Genomic DNA, 18,471 nt, shown 5'->3' on the forward strand with positions numbered 1-18,471 from the left:
GAAACGTTCTTATAGAAAATTAAATTTTTTTGCTTATTTAATCCTTACATAATAAAGAAATGACGAGGAATTAATACATAATTAATTTTCTTACTAAGGCGAAATCGTTTAAATTGTTGGACATTCCATACTGGTTCAAAGTTGCTCATCGATGAATTGCAATGGCCTTTTTTCTTCAACTATAAATATCTCTACTCATTATGTGTATAATATTTGCAACTTTTACATGAAAATCCACCTTATTGGATTAAAAATGTATAAATTAATAGAAATTTTCTTTTAGCAGATTCTCATGATTTGAAACGACGCACATTAAAGACGCATTAAAATGGCTGCTATCGATGGAGGTCGAATATCGAACGAGTTCTCAGAACGATATATCGAACGAGTTCTCAGAACGATATATCGAACGAGCTCTTAGAACGATATATCGAACGAGCTCTTAGAACGATATATCGAACGCCATCGCAGTTCTGATTTCTGGACGCCATTACCTACTTAAGCTTGTAGGCAATAAGAGTTGGCTGTGTTGTATTCGTATTCATCAATTTTTATTTCGATACGTGGAAGTTTTTACATCAAGAAATTAGAATTGTTTCGGAGAATTAAAAATGACAGACGATAAAACAGAATTTGTAAGTACTGTGTATTATTGCGATAGCGTTCATGAAGTGATTATAACCTCACTTTCTACAACCCTCCGTTTAGCTTGTACATTTTATGTAATTGTTTGCCTTTCTTTATTTATAGGATTGGGGAAATGAAAAATTACAACGTGCTCAAAAAACTGTAGATGAATCTTCTTATGATTTGGAAGCATGGAGCATCCTTATCAGAGAAGCGCAAAACAGACCTATCATAGAAGTAAGGCCAGTTTTTGAAAAACTTGTGTCTGTGTTTCCTTCTGCGGGCCGATATTGGAAAATTTATATAGAACAAGAGGTAACATTATTACAGTTTCAGTGAACTATATCTGTTAAAAATTATCAATATAAATAATTCTTTATCGAGTAATGTGATTATCGTTGAAACAGAAAGTTTAGTTTGTAATTTTTATAACTGTTTCAGATGAAAATGCGCAACTTTGAAAAGGTGGAAAAGGTATGTTAATATTAATTGTCTGAGTTTCAAAATTTAATGAAAGCACTTTCTATATTATCAAACTTCTAGTTATATATAATGTTCAATTTGTTTGTTCGGGATGATACATAGTTTTCGTTATTGATTTTAAAATAAAAGCATTGGTTGAACTTTTTTTTAAATACAGATTCATGATATGCATGTTTGTTTATTAATCAAGAATGGTTATAGATTAAATAACCATTGTATGAAATAATATAATTTCTAATTAAACATTGATATTTAAAGAGTTCTATTTTAATTTTTTAGTGCAATAAGGTTACATTTAATAATGGTAGGATATTATTAACCCATTGTGATCGAATATTATCATACAATGTGATTCTAAGCACTTTTCATATTATATGAGGTGAATAAAAACAATATTTCACCATACACAAATATCTCATTGATTACAATTGATCTGTTGGTATATTTGGGAGGTTGTTTTCTTTGTTGAATGATGTATACATTGAATATATTTGATATAACAAGCTTAATAATAATAAATACACATTACTAGTATAAATCAACTTACGAAGGCAACTTTCTGAATGTAACAGCCTTGTATTCCTTCCTGCAATACATTTTTTAGTGTGCTTGGATTATGTTACTTAAAATAAAACAATAGTCATATTACATGAAGTGTAGAAATCTGATTAAGAACAGTATGAAATAAAAATATTATGAACAAATATTGAGCATTAATTCGATTGAATTACATTTGTGTAAAGTATATCTACCTCTTTGCAAATAAGGATAGTATTGATGACACAGATATTTGTCTCAGTATTATGTGTAGTTTTGAGACAATTAATATTTCTAGATATTATTTCATAAGTATGCTTTGGGAATTACATCATTTTCCTTCCCCCAGCACAGTATTTGAGGCTTCAAATATTGTGAAATTTCTATAGAGGTAGCATAAGGTGATGAATACATTGAAATATTAATTCATTGTATGGTTATAATATATAGTAGAGACAAATAATTCCTATACTTAATTATGCTATAATTTTGCTATGTTTTGTCACCCTATGTTGCTTCAAATTGTCTAAATTTTTTTATGATGTTTTGGGATCATTCATTTCTAGATCCCACATAGGTCAATTATATTATTAACCCCACCAAAAAATAAATAAACTTTTTATTCAATGGGGTTTATTTTGTGTTACCTTTATAATCTCATATCTGGAAAATTTTTCCCTAATTATTTCCCAATGAAAACATGTTTATTCAATAAACCATTCTCAATTGATGCACTGGTGCATTATTATTTCTCCCATTACATACAAACAATATTGTAGTAGTGATTGTATTAAAGACCTGCTTAATAAATTATTGAATTTTTACTTCCTGATATTTTGATGTGATTCTTATTGGTTTTATCAATAATGTTTAAATATGTGTTTAAAAAAGACTTGCCTATAAGGGTAAGTAAGGTGGTAGATATGTAATGTTTTGTGTAACCACACTTAAATGAGCTTTAACAGATGTCACACTATTTTCTTATATTTCCTCTAAAGTACTTCTTTTGTCTGACAGCTTTTCCAAAGGTGCCTTATGAAAATCTTAAATATTGAGTTGTGGAAACTTTACCTTTCTTACGTGAAAGAAACAAAAGCCAGTCTTGCAACATACAAGTATGTATTTATATCTTTAAGTATGTTTTTAATAAAATAATTGCAGCAAGATTCATTACATAATTTATTCATAGGGAAAAAATGGCACAAGCATATGACTTTGCGCTGGATAAAATTGGTATGGATATCCATTCCTATAGTATATGGAATGATTACGTTACATTTCTTAAAAGTGTGGAAGCTGTTGGTTCATATGCTGAGAACCAGAAAATTAGTGCAGTGAGGAAGGTAATGAACTATGTGTTCTTATTGGATTATATATTAATATATTTTATTGATTTGCTTCATACATTGGTATTGTTAATTGTAGGTGTATCAACGAGGTGTAGTTAACCCTATGATAAATATGGAACAATTATGGAAAGATTATATGGCTTTTGAACAAAATATTAATCCAATAATTGCGGATAAAATGGCTATTGAACGTTCTAGAGATTATATGAACGCAAGACGAGTTGCCAAAGAATTAGAAGCTGTAACAAGAGGATTGAACCGAAGTGCTCCTAGTGTACCTCCAACTGGTCATCCAGAAGAAGTTAAACAGGTAATTATTGAACTACTTTGTAAATATTAATTATTGTAAGTTGTAGATATTATGGTATAAATGTTTAAACATATCAAAATGATATTATTGTATTAGGTTGAATTGTGGAAGAAATATATTGCATGGGAACGTAGTAACCCTTTAAGAACTGAAGATACTTCTTTAGTTGCTCGCAGAGTAATGTTTGCTATAGAACAGTGTTTATTATGTTTGGGTCATCATCCTGCAGTATGGCATCAAGCTGCACATTTTTTAGAACTTAGCTCAAAAATATTAACAGAAAAAGGAGATGTAAATGCCGCAAAAAATTTAAGCGATGAAGCAGCAACAATGTTTGAAAGAGCAACAAGTACATTGTTGTCCAAAAATATGTTATTATACTTTGCGCATGCGGATTTTGAAGAAGGAAGAGTAAAATATGAAAAAGTTCACCAAATATATCAAAAGTTCCTTGATATACCTGACATTGATCCTACACTAGTTAGTATCTATTGTTTGTTAATACTAAATATTTTATTCAATGATTTGAGTATTACTAAATTGAATGCCATTTCGTAGGCGTATGTACAATACATGAAATTCGCAAGACGCGCTGAAGGTATAAAATCGGCTAGAACGGTTTTTAAAAGAGCTCGCGAAGACCCAAGATGTAAACATCATGTATATGTTGCTGCTGCATTAATGGAATATTATTGCACGAAGGATAAAAATATTGCTTTTCGGATATTCGAATTAGGTTTAAAGAAATTTGGGGACAATCCTGACTATATACTTTGTTATATTGACTACCTGTCACATTTGAATGGTGAGATAACTTTTTAAGAAATAAATTTACATATATTTTATATATCTCAATTCTAATTGCGTTTAATATTTCAGAGGACAATAATACAAGAGTTTTATTCGAGAGAGTTTTATCATCTGGTAGTTTGGAACCTGAAAAATCAGTGTAAGTGATAAATCTGTTTGCTTACAATATTAATAAACGTGTATGAATTATTTTTATAACTAAGGTTACTTAATATTTATCTTGTATTTAATATTATTTTTAGTGATATATGGAACCGATTTTTAGAATTTGAATCTAATATTGGAGATCTAGCAAGTATTGTAAAAGTTGAAAAACGACGTAGTGCTGTATTAGAAAAGGTATTATTGATCTGCATAACCTTTATTTGATATCTTTTTGTAATTTATACAATTCTTAATTTTTTCTTTTCTTTTCTTTTGTAGATCAAAGAATTCGAAGGTAAGGAAACAGCACAATTAGTAGATAGATATAAATTCTTAGATCTATATCCATGTACTCCTATGGAGTTACGGTCCATCGGATACATGGAAGTATCCAGCGTTGGAAGAAGTACAGTTGGTGCATTACCACGAATACCAGATCCAGAGGAAGCTATAGCATCATTGCCAAGACCTGATATATCACAAATGATACCTTATAAACCAAAAGTAAATCCATTACCTGGAGAACATCCAGTACCAGGTAAATTCCTTTATTAAAACATACTATATCTAAGTTTATTTGTTTATAATGCATGATAAAAAATTTTTATAGGTGGATCTTTTCCATTGCCACCAGCTGCAGCACAACTTTGTACCATGCTTCCTCCACCTGGATGCTTCAGAGGACCATTTGTGGCTGTTGATTTACTCATGGATGTTTTCAATCGAATTCAGTTACCTGACCATGGTAAGGTTATACATACTATCACATGAGTCATTTTCATTTTTAATTAACTCATCAAAATATAACAACAATGTATGGAATTTCTGTTGTAAAAGAAAGTTTTTTTTTACATAGCTCCATTGCCGGTAGCGGATAACGGATGTGATACAAAATTGTTTGACCTAGCGAAATCCGTACATTGGATAGTCGACGAAAGTAACGATGGGGTTAGTATTGGATCTAAACGTAGAAGAACGCGCTTAGGTGATGACAGCGAAGAAGAAGACTTACCACCGCCACCCGCAAATGACATATATCGCCAAAGACAACAAAAACGAGTCAAGTAAATAAAAAAAAATTACATATTCACCAGAGTTACGTATCATCTTAACGTATTTTGGAGAAATATGAATGTTATCATATATTTTTACATTTTCTGTTTGTTCTAAAAGAAGTTTCCTAAAAGAACGAACCTATTATTATTGAAAAGCGTACGTTACGTATATAACAGCTACTAAATTTCTTATGTGACACTGTGCACAATACTTTGAGTACTATGTACTCAGAAATCCTATATTTACATTGTTGATTTCATCTTTGTTCAAATGTGTTCATTTACATATAAAGTGTCTAATATGTATATCAGATATAAAAGGACAAAATTGGGAACGTCCAATAGATTGAAATTGATTGTATTGTTAGTTATATCATTGTAAACTACAGATTTAGCATAGGTATAAGATTGAGATATAATTTTTACACTAGTGTTTATGACAATTTATATCATGTATGAGTAAAACATTTCTCAGATTATAAAAAATGGTTGCACAACCATTTCAGAATGAAAATAATAGCCGTAACACTTATGATTTTATTGGAGTAAATCGTTTCATTGTATTTCGAACTACAATAAAACTCTATTTATTTGAACACGACCTAAAGTCGAGATAAATAGTTTGTATAATAGGATTTCGCTAATTATGCCCAGTACCTAATAAATGAATTCAACAGGCGAAGGATCAGTTAGTTGGGCATTAACTTTTCAGTCAGATAAATGGATTTTTACTGTATATAGAAATATTGCGTTATTTAGAATCGTTATCTTACGCAAAAATTGCTAGATAAAGAATATGGATGGAGAATAGACAATTTATCTTCTTAGTTATAAAAGTTTGTTCTCATCGTACAGTATCGAATCAAATGTATTCGAAAAAATAGTTTCCTCATTTCGTTTCTTATTTCAATATTTATATTCGTTTTTGTAAATTTTGTATACTTTTCTAATGATTAACTATTAATGTATTATCTATTAGTCTCCTTTTTCTTTTTTAACATTTGTTAAAATAGAATATCTGCGGAAAACTATTTATCCGAATACGCTTGTCCCACTCTGTATCGTTAAGACGATCTGTATAATTTAATGTACAGGACCAATAAATTGTCGAAATTCCACTGCAGTTTTTTTATTCAAGAATATTTCTATATTTTCTCCAGAGAAAATTGACGTGTGTGACATTTGTATGTTAGTGAAATGGTACATGTCGTCAGAGCTTTAGTCAGCAGGTATAACTACTCAATGAAGGCGCAATTAAACTTTGATCACTGTAACTAGTTCGAGTGGCTGTTAATGGCCCTCTTGGGAAATTGTAAGTTGAGCTATATGCTACGAAAATAGTTGTTCTCTGAGATTGGAATCATTTTGAAATTTGCACATACAGTTTGCAACTTTAGTTAGATTTAGTTAAGTGCTATTTATATTGATACATGGTATAATTTAAATGACTCAAACTAAGAAATACTAAAAAAAGTTATCTAATTGTAATACAACATAATACCTTTGGTTATTCAAATGTTGTAACACTTCTCCCCAATCTGTCGCTGTGCTTATACCAACTGTGTGTAGTAGAAGCTGCGGAATCTGGAGGAATCTCTATTACACAGGCATAAATCCCAGTACGTTTAATGCGTAATTGTGGCATAGTTCCACGTCTATCTATCTTAAGCGAAGATACCTAGCATTTGTACACTTCTCAAATTAGTTAAACAAGCGACATTCCTTCCAAATAATTGAGTTACGTTTTGCACAAAGATGCTGATATTGCCAAACATATTTTACATACTCTCCATACTACAGCGACCATTAACTCCTTTCGGCAAACCCAGAATATACGTTGAAATAGCAACGAAACCGATATTAACTAATGATAGAATGAACTTTTGTTAGGAAGAAACAACTAATTCATTTTACATAAAAAGTGTAAGATATATTAATTTCTATTTTCTTCTGCTACGATACTTAGATTGAATCCCTTTGAGAGTCCTCTAATGTCGTAGCAATTCCGTAAAACAAAGGAATTCTACTGGCAGAGATTCTCACAGCCACCTGAACCTATGGATCCAGGTGTTTCCGTGCCGATTCAATAACCCGCGTCGCGCCATTTAAATGTCTAATGTGTCGTCATTTCGTATTCTAAAACGTCTTTCTTGCTTCCGCAGAAAGGAATTTCAATTCGCAAAAAGCCAATTTGTTTTACAATTTGCGACTTTCATACATCCGTACTTTGCTACAATGTTTTAATTATAGCGTTACAAATTTAAAGAAAAACGTATTTACATTTTTATATTCATTTCCTTTCCATGAAATAAATGAAGAAAAAAAAAAATAAATAAATAAAAAATTGCCACACATTGAAACAAATTTTTCAACGCGAAGTTTTGCCACGTATGGTCTTTGCTATCGGTGGAATCCATGAATGAAGAATAAATTATGAAGATATTATTTGAATTATTTGAACGCAATTTTCCGCATCACGTGTTGTTAAAACGTGCTACTATATTTGCTTTCATACGCTACACCCTATTATGCTAACGGTTTCTTAACGAGCCACATGCGTGGCACAAAGTACAATAGTTCAGCGCAGCTTGCCCCGTTTCTACATTGATTAATCGTACTCGCCATCAAGTTCATAGTTGTATATACCTTGCGATTATGTAGCAGAAATTGGAACTATGAAGGGAGATGAAACAATGTAAAGTATCTGTATAATCTACTACGTAACATGCAAACAGAAACATTTCCGAAACACTATGAAACCTTATGAAACCTATCAGAATTTATCCAAAACTTGGCAGATTGAAACGATATTATACGCTAGACCAATGTACATACATAAACAGGGTATGAAAAAAAGTAGAAGGAAAGCTTTAGGCGCATATAATACTCATCAAAGCAAGCAAAACATCTTAATAAACATGGATCCAAAAGCCATTAATTACCGAGTTACAAGACGTTTTTGTCAGTAAGACCTTTACAATATATGTTCAATATGTATCCCGTTCATTTCAACACACACTTCGACACGTTTTCTCATAGAAGCACGCACACGTCGATCCCCGGCATTTGTCTTGCGTCATGGCAGTGTTTTTCGATTCGTTGTATCAACTATCTAATCTAACAAAGCAACTGGTTTACTATACAATGTACCTTTATACGCTAAACATCTCATAACTCCGAAACTAGCGGCTTTTGAATCCACGTTTCTCAAGACTTATTTTTTATTTATTTCGATAAATGCTACATGTCCCCAAAGCATTTCTCCAACATTTTTGTACACTCTGTATATTTAAACGCGTAGAAAATGTAGAAAACTCAGGTGTTTCGCTATCTATCAATTAAAAAATGAATATCGTATCAGTTTCAATATTCCACTACTTGACGTGAAAGGGAGAACTGCCAAGAAGAAATGAATTCACATCGAGATTTATCGAGAGATACTTGCAGTTAGGTAATTAAATTATAGAAGCAGAGAAATTAATTGAGTATTGCGTAAATAGAGAACAGCTACAACAGTCTTTGAAATAGCATTTAATTACAAAGGGTCTTTGTAACCTTTGATTTAGCTAGCAAACATACAAATGTCACGTGCAGTTGCATATACCGAACTGAGTCTGGTTGGTTTGGATAACAATAGCATTCGCATTTGTAAAAGTCAAGACACGAATAAAATTAGTTGTAAAAATATTTCCGTTATAATCTTCATCTTCCAATTCTTAATTTGCCATCTCTTATTTTTACCTGCCAATTTCTAACTTTCAACATGTAGTTATCAAAGATCAACGATTTAATCTTCATACCTATAATTCTTGCACCCTCTTCACTCTGCAACAATAATCTCGAACTCTCAGGCTTATTCAATCATCTACGATATCTGTACAAATCGATCCGAAACGATTAAATTTTCTTTTTCTTTGTTTTTGCCAGGAAGGAAAAGTGCAGTTTACGCATACTCGGCAGTGACCGTACTTCCTGGTTATGTGGGACTTTGTTACTTATGGTGTTGACGGTAATACTCGCTAAAAATCCCATCTCCTTCTTCCATGTGGTGGATACATGTAAACCTCTGACGCGACTAAAAGAAACGTTCAAACTTGCTACGCAAATAATTTCTTATTATTAAAGCCTTACGAAAATTCCTCCATTTTCCTGTCCTCCAAATTCTTAAGTATATAGCTATATTTTTCAAAGTTTCGTGCAACTACTCAAGCACCCAGTAGATTCTCATTGTTCTTAAGGCGTACATTCCTGTTCAGATCAGTTCTACTTGCTCGCGGCGAAACTATCGAAACATAGATTCTAACAGACTTCGCGCGAAGGCAGGGCGGGAGAGACGGTTAACGAAGATTTTACAAACTAGCTTCACCATTAATTTCTACAACGAGAAAATTTAGGGAGGCGTTCTCTGGTAACCGCCTGGGACACAACTTGGAGAGCTCTTTGAAACTTTGGTTCTATCTCGGAGGAAGACAAATGACAAGAGCCGAAAGGAGCTCCAGAAACTGGTAGTTGGCCTTTCATAGAATGCAAACGCATAATTCTGCCACTTCGGAGAACGGCGAGAACGAACTATCCTGAGATAGCGTGTAAGAGTAATTTCTTCGGCAAATCGATGAAAAAGTAGAAAGAGTCGCTTTCGGTCATGAGGAGAGCGGGTTATCTTGCTTTACCTCGTAGGCGAATAAATCAATAATCTTCTCCTTATGCGAATAATTTTTGCATACACCGTGGAAAAAGACAAAGTGAAGATGCTTGGAAGAAAAGAATGTTCACTGAGATCGTTGAAATTAGACCAACGTCTCTAACGTTATACAATGTCGTTGTACGATTGTAATGTCGTGTAAGATTAAATAAAAAAAAAACACAATTTGAAAATTACAGTTAATTTGGAAAAAATGTGAAAAGTAAGAATTTCAAAAGGAATTTTTTCAGGATAGTACTGTTCGGAATTTCAGTTGCCCGTCCGTTTGTGGCACATAAACGGGACAGGCTCATTTCCCTCATTAGGAAATTCCGAATTACGAGTTCCGAATTACGAGGAAATTCCGAGGGACCAGTTGAGTTCAGCTTCAACCATCGGACAGTACAGACATAGAACGACAAAGTCCCAACTTAGTTCAACTACAAGCAACGAAGACTACAGACACAGGACGACAAAGTCCCAACTTCATCCCACTACAAGCAACGAAGACTACATACACAGGACGACAGAGTCCCACTTAGTTCAACTACAAGCAACGAAGACTACAGACACAGGACGACAAAGTCCCAACTTAGTGCGGTTAAGTGATACAACGAATACAAATAAAGTGCCGTCTAAATCTAACACTCGAGTTATTTCATCTCCTCCACCTTGAACGTTAAGTCATTCGAGGTACGCGATATCGACCGATCGGTTTGACCTGACCGGTTGCTCTTTAGTCGACAATACGCAACAAGTACGTTACCTCAAAAAGCATCAGTTTAATAATAATTCAAGCTTGCTGCTTTAAAAACGTTTCGTATATTGAGACAATAAGCGAGTCGACTGAAAAGAGTAAATGAGTTCAATTACGATTCTAACTGAACGACATGTGAAATCATTCTATGGAAGAAAATATATCGAGTTTGACTCGTTTATGCAAGCTGTACCGACGCGTCACACATGGATTGATAGATACGTTCGAATGGCACGAAAAGCGATAATAAACCTCCCCCGCGACTATATTAGAAGCTTTATCGGAGATCTGATTCAATAGCACTCGTCATTCGGGACCGACATCGTTATCTTCACAATAGATATCTCAACTATTCCCGTTTCTCGCGATAATGGTGTTTTCTAAGACGAACGGATTGCGGCTTCGATCTCCCTCCAACCAACCCTTTTAACGATGCCTTCGTTTACTTTAAGGGGAAATGCTTAAACAAGGATACGCCACGGTATATTCAATCACCAGCGACGTTTCTTCTTTCTTGTCTTACCAATTATCGATGCGCTATTTCAATCACCTGCTTGTGATATGCGTTATTATCGCAATAAACTTTTATCATGCCTACGATACATTATCCTTCGCGAGAAATGTTCTCAACGTTGAAATAATTTCGAGAAGAGAGAACGGATAACGTATTAATAAGGGAGAAGGAAGTGGTCAGCGGTGCTAACGTTTCCCGATTCACCAGGATGAGTAATAAAGGTAGATTACGACGTTAATTCGAGCAATTGGAATCGGCTTATCGGCCCAAGTGGATAACATTGTTTTAAACGCTTAACCAATTTTGTGCGTTCGTATGTCGTAATTCATAGATAACTTTCATTCTATCGTGTGTAACTATATCTTGTGGATTGAGAGTAATTAGATGGCATTGTGGATTAAAATAAAACAAAGAACCAGTGATTCCTCTTTTTATCGCGTTACCTGGAATTTTTCTTCTCTCGAATTTCACCGTTAATTCTGTGGGTTTCGAATGGCCGCTAAATATACTCGTGAAATTTGGTCAATGTTCGCGTAAATTTAATCCCGTTATTTTAGTTCTTAGTACATTACCAACGCGTTCCTTTTTCAACCTAAATAGGCATTCGTTGAAGTAAATGGAAACAATGTAGCGTAATAAAAATGTTTATTTTTGCATGATCATATCATCGGACAGAATATCTTTTTTCCTTTTTATATTTTTTCTTTTCTGCGACTAATGACTAACTTTTATTTCGAACGTGTCTCGCATCAAATGGCTATTGTCAAGAGTACATTTATGCTTCTATTCTCTATTTGAGATACACACTGATGGAACATTCCCATATCTACATATTTCTATCTTTATAATATACAACACAATTTTCGGAGCTTTTTCTCTTGTCACATGGAACCTTTGCATCTTTGAAACGCTCGGTGCGCGAACGAATATGGGTCGAGACTTTCGGGACTCTTTAGGAAGTACAAAGGCGCAAAGATAAATTACGCTTGAATTAATGATCGTTTTGAAAAGGTAATTTAAGTCCGAGGACGAACGACGACAGTTTTAACCGATGAACCGACGTCCTAGATTTCGTGGACTTTTTTTCATTTGAAAATTATCCCTGGCATTTATAGCGCGATATATACATTTACGTTGGTGTGCGTTTTGCATTAATTCGCATTTTGCATAGGTTTGCTTACTGCAACGGAAAAACATCTCGACTTGCTTACATTTAACATGAACGTCGAGTATTCGAGAATGTTATCAACAGATTTAGTATTCAATTTTGTAAAACACGTTACGTCCGTGTCACATATTTGCCATATTTTTAAGCTACAAACATTAAGTTTCATTAACACATAATGGAACAAAGGGACAATCGTAGAAACGATAACGATCGGAGGAGCTGTTGCCGACTAAAGGGAAAATTTCGCTCTCTTTTACGCATTCTATGGCCAAGTGTTTACAGGCAGCGCATTACTGGCACCAGGAACTCTTGCATTTTCCCAATTGGCCGCGTTCATGAGCAGCAGTCGAGAACTCGCGCCACGTTACGAAGAACTTCGTACAATTTTTTCGGCCGATTTCATTCCCCTGTCGTGCCATTCGAAACTTTTATCGTCATCGATCGTTCGGAATTTGTAGTGGTCACCAATGAGTCCGCCCTAAAGTAAACGTCTGGTATCAATCAGAAACACCAGAGGATACGCGCCCACGAGGGTACCCCATAAAAACCATGGTGAGAAGGAAAACCCCAGGATGAAGAGCTGGTATATAAGAACATAAGAAGGCAAAGCTTCTTCAGGCAGTTTTAAAAACAGTCTTCATCAGAGCGTTATAGTCTTCGTGTTACGAAGAACGGCACTTGGCTGCCGTCGGAGGAAGCATCACTCCGGAAGAAAACAATATTTGCTAGTCAAATCATCAAGCACACCCACACTACATTCCGCTGCACAGTGACGAACGTCAATAAACAGCCGGGGAAACTCTTTTCTTTTTTCTTTTTCTTTTTATTTGGTAGACTATTTACAATGAATTCTCATTGAGAATTATCAGTAAATTCTTTTGGCGTGGTACTGTAACTTGGATTATAAGAGTTTATAGTATGTTTGATTCTAGTTGAATCTAATGCTTCAATCTAAAGGGTATTGTCTTTTTAGTCTGCGGATCTGATCCGTCGTGTCAAGTAACTGGGTAATTAACAGCTTTTGGTGGTTGTTAACTCTTATATTATATCTGTTTCTGAACTTGGATATTTCTTCTTTAACTGTGGGTATCTTAAGGTCGCGATGTATTGTTTCGTTGGTAACGTACCAAGGTGCATCTATGAAGGACCTTAGAGTTTTTGATTGGAATCGTTGGAGAATTTCTATGTTGGAATTACTCGCTGTTCCCCATAGTTGGATCCCATAGATCCAAACAGGTTTTAATATGGCTTTATATAGCATTATCTGGGCAACTATACATCGGAATCCACCGATCTTCTTCCTCATTCATATCAGATGTTTCAGAGTGGACCCAACACCTAGGGCGCTAATTAGCCTCTTGATGAGGTCCGCATTGTACAGTTTACAACTTGGCAAGTAGCTATTACGTCCCGTTACCCTCGGCATAAATCAGAATCCATCCCTCGGTCAATATGATCACTACTTGTACAAATAAAATTGGTCGGACTTCAATAAACCTAAGGAACTGTCATAAAATTAAGGATTTTAACTTTAACGTTAAGGCACTTCATTGTTTCAAATCTTTCAAATCGAGAAATTGCTTAGGGTTATTGTTCAGTCAGATAAAAAATGGGGCAAGCGGATTTCTTCCATGTTCAACGATCATTGTCACCTGCAAGCGACCGTTTGTGGGGCAACCAGCACCCATCACTAGTTGAATATAAATACCGCCTTCACAAAACATAACTTGACTTGCTACTAATTGATCCGTCAAAATTTTAACTTGCTATTTACACTTCTAAGTTCTTCACTTCTATTACACTTGCTAAGAACACGTCTACACGCACCACGCGTAAACACTTAAGTCTTCAAAGTTGTTGGAATAAAGTATATCTTTTAACCTGTTAACTCAATGTTATTGTTGAGAATTGTGGATCTTTGAAGCCGAAATAATGTTATAGGAACACTAAATTTATACTGAGGATTAATATTAAAATAGTAATATATTTATTTCCTGGACGATTTCTTATATATTCATCGATACACACTTGCACGCGTCTCAACACTTTCTTCTATACCCGACTGTTAACCGACTGAACAGTTTACATTCCTTTGTTTTCGAGACGCTGCGCACACACATATTTCCACACACTGATATTCACATACAAGTATCTCTACTACGCATTTAACCCAGTCCAGCACAGAAAATTATACATATCTCAACAGTTATCACCACTTCAACTACCCCTATTATCAGACTTTCGCAAAAAAGGCAGATGTGCGGTCCGAGTCATAAACTGACGGTTACTCCAAATCTCGACAGACGCGCAAATGTAACACGATCGTATTAGGTTGTCCGAAAAGTGTCTTTCTTTTACAACGATGCATCTTTATACAAACATTATCCTTATCTGTCGAACGTTGTGATCTTTATTTTGATAGAACAAAATGAGTCATACGTGATTCGATAAAATAATATAAAACGGAAAATGTTTAGCATCTATTATTTCCTTATAAAACGAAAGAAACTTTTCGGATGACCTAATATTTGACATTTGAAATATCAAACATAGCCCATAAAACTACCTTTATCGTATCTTTTCCTCTTTGAAAATCTTGTACAAAAAATGATAAGCATTCAGTATTTTGAAAAGCGCAAACTCATGTTTATACGATTTTGTATACGTATGTTTCCTCATTAAAGAATTTCAAAATGTAGCGATACATCGGTGAATCAAACTATCCTCCGTGATAGAGTGAATCACGAAGAGTTACGTGGAGTCACACACCACGCTACAATACTGTTAATTAGGGAGACGTTATTTAATTGTAATTACACCGATGTTCGTGCCGTTAATATTAATTACCCGGCGTGTCCAGTGCGCGCATTCCGTTGTATTAATGACGCGGTCCTGCCATGACTGATGACAGGCGCGTGGCCTACATATCCATTTGTCGTGGCCCGGCAATATTTACGTGCCAGATTCACGCCGTACGAGTCGTCCTGACGGACAATGTCACTGATATTAGGGTCGGCAACGTATCGTATATCTACGCATTTGTCCAAGAAATTGACAGACGCGAGCCACAAGGGAAGGTGTAACACGAGAATGTTCTATAATCATACGGTGATAATCACAAAACGCATCGTAATCAAGAAACTGAATTAATAATTACGGAAGTGCAGTGAATGGTGAGAGATGGGATAATATAATACTTTTGAACGAAATAAATTAACGTTGTTGAAATTAGCTCGTTGGAATCGGAAAAATGATAATACGGACTGGTTCGATTAAATTTGTATAATTTGCAACAAAATACGGCACGTAGAAAGTAGAAAGCATCGTAGAGAGAAACGTTGAATCAATTCACTTGATCTCAAGTTGGAAGTATGTATTCAAATTTGAATCGTTCTATTCAATTGCGTTACGTGCGGTCACTCTTTGCATAAACCAGAATTTATTATTATAAGACGACCAGTAGCTGTACAAATATAATTAGTCAACCCGCAATAATCGTAAGGAACTGTCATAAATTAAGTATTTATTTCACTATCAATGTTCTTCATTGTTATAAAAGATCTTCAAGTCGAGAGTCGTTCATTATGGTTATTGTTCAATCAGGTAAAAAATGAGAAGGTTGGTTTTTTCCATGTTCAACGATCATTTCCACCCGCAAGCGACCGTTGGTGGGGCGACCAACAACCATCGATAGCTCTCCTTTACGACAGCATCGTCACCGAACTTCACTGGTTTTTCATCCTTAGATCAGTCAACATCTCTTGTCAATGTCTCGACTGGTTTTTCGTTCATTGATCAGTCATCAGTTTTAACTTACTATTTACACGTCTCTGAGGATACGTCTACATGCACCACGCGTAACTATTTATGTGTACAAAGTTGTTGGAACGAAGTACATATATGTCGGAGATAAAAGAACATCGGGATTTCCCGGCTGGAATGTTGGGAAAAACCCCAATACTCTAGTCCAGACTTTTACTATAGCTACACTTAAGTAATAAAAATAAGAAATAGTTCTAATGTTTCAATCTGGCCTTTATGACGATGGGTTTGGGCTCGAAGTGACATAGCGGGTCACTAGACGTAGCCACGGTCACGGGAGGGACGTGTACCTGACAAAAGTATGGAATGATTATATGGCCCTCATGAAGAACAAAGATTGACCCGAGAAGTGGGGACAGGAGTATATAAGGGCAGTTTCATTTGGATCGAGAGCTAGAGAAGTAGAGAGTTAGTTAGTCATTGTACGAATTACTGATTGAGTTACTCGAATCGTATTGATACTCGTCCTCCCGTGGACCGTGGATTCGTTATCGAATTACTATCATCGATATCGTTACTATCATCTCGACCATCCTATCGCCGCTATTACTCATAGCCTCTTGTAGTGTCCACATTTGTACCAATAAACCTTAGCTACATCCGCGATGGTAACGTAAGTAAAGGTTCATCGAACGCTCATAATTCCAATCCTTCTCCGACATATATTATAACCTGTTACTTTGCCAGTGTTATAATCAGTCAACCACCTCTATTATCATAGTCGAAATAGGGGATCGACCAATTCGTGGCGTCGATTATCTAATCGTAACGAGAATTTACGACTCTCGTTGGCGCGATCTATCGCGAGCGCGTCTCTCCGCGAACGGTCGAACAAATTGCACGAGACGCGATGCAGGACGGAATGACGTTAAACTAAACTTGACGAGTTGACCGCGGCGAACTTCCTTTTTTCTCTACCGACGGTCGTTCACCGCGTCTCGTCATTTCTGAAACGGAACGAAAGCGATTGCGCTTAATGGCATAAAGCGAACGTTATCACGTACGCGGTAAAGCGACCGCGGATCGTGCTATGCAACAATTAAACGATAAACATAATTCAACGGCAGAAGCGTATACAAAGCGTGCATTTATACGATTTGCCCGCCTAGAACGTAACCCGGCTAAGTGCGTCACGTAACGTTCGTTCGTACACGCATAGGGACGTTCGATATTTTCCCTGACTATTATAAATTTTCGAGCGCAAAGTAAAGTAAACTCGAGATGAACGCAATGTAGAACAGATGCATCCTATTACGTCATTGGCGCTATACGCGCGGTCGACTAGGGCTTCGTACTACGAGAGTTATAAATTTCAAACGGCCTTTGACGAAAGTATTTCATACGCATTCGCGAGAAAAACGCGGCCAATTCGTACGCCTAACCCGTCGAATCGCGGCTTTTGTGCCGTTTAATCCGTCATAGCGAACGACCCACGCACGTTGACAACAGAAAAAAAGAAAAAAAAGAACGGGAAAAAAAAGAAAAAAATAACGCAAACGAGCGGCGCTCTGACCATCGTCTATTTTTATACGATTTTGACTCGAACGTTCATTGAAATCCGAATCGTCGGCGCAATTGCAGCTGATGCATCTACTTGACCAACGGGCCAGTCGCTCGACGTCGAGTATCATCGATCACCCTAATGCGCACGGCACATGCACGTATCTACACCGGCGTGTCTATGTTTACAAGACCGGGTATCGGCTCTTCCAACTGAAACAACATTCACAATGCTCCTGTTCGATGCCAGTTTTCACCAAGATATTGGTTGCATCACGGAACGCACTTCCGGTAATTCGGATTTCTGATCAGAGTTCTGCCATATGGTATGCGTTGCGCGTTCGTCACACCATCGTAGCACGATCGATCAGGCATTGAGTTCTCTTAGGATCTTCGTTCCAATTTTCATCAGGTTCTTAACTTCTATGTTCCGTTGCCGTATACATTGAAAATTATGATTTACGAGTTTAGATCGCACAGTTTCTTAATCAAATAGAAATTATGAAAATGATGAAAATCTTTAGGTCGTTGGACTGTAAGCGATCCGATATGCTAGGTATTCGACATCAGCGATATTTTTCACAAATTGTTTTCCAGAACGAAAGAATTTCCTGTAAACGTTGGATCGCGTAAGTTCCTGGCGGAGTTTAGAAGCAGGTAGCGCGTGAAATTCGGGGCCAGCATCCGGGTTCGTACTTCAATTTCTGCAAGTGT

At 35.7% G+C, this 18,471-nt stretch overlaps 1 protein-coding gene across 1 annotated transcript; it reads left to right on the forward strand.

The window, feature by feature from the left end:
* The first annotated feature begins 444 nt into the window (after positions 1-444).
* su(f) (cleavage stimulation factor subunit su(f)) lies at positions 445-6,083 on the forward strand. The gene is made up of 13 exons (XM_069123118.1): positions 445-635; positions 751-942; positions 1,069-1,101; positions 2,665-2,762; positions 2,837-2,990; positions 3,073-3,306; positions 3,403-3,786; positions 3,865-4,111; positions 4,186-4,255; positions 4,359-4,455; positions 4,540-4,798; positions 4,871-5,005; positions 5,117-6,083. The coding sequence occupies exons 1-13, from the start codon at positions 612-614 to the stop codon at positions 5,326-5,328; spliced, it is 2,139 nt and encodes a 712-aa protein (XP_068979219.1). The 5' UTR covers positions 445-611; the 3' UTR covers positions 5,329-6,083.
* Positions 6,084-18,471: the final 12,388 nt, after the last annotated feature.

The sequence above is a fragment of the Bombus flavifrons genome, chromosome 11 (assembly GCF_040668555.2).
Source record: "Bombus flavifrons isolate JBK064 chromosome 11, iyBomFlav1_principal, whole genome shotgun sequence".
NCBI classification, from domain to species: Eukaryota; Metazoa; Arthropoda; class Insecta; order Hymenoptera; family Apidae; genus Bombus; species Bombus flavifrons.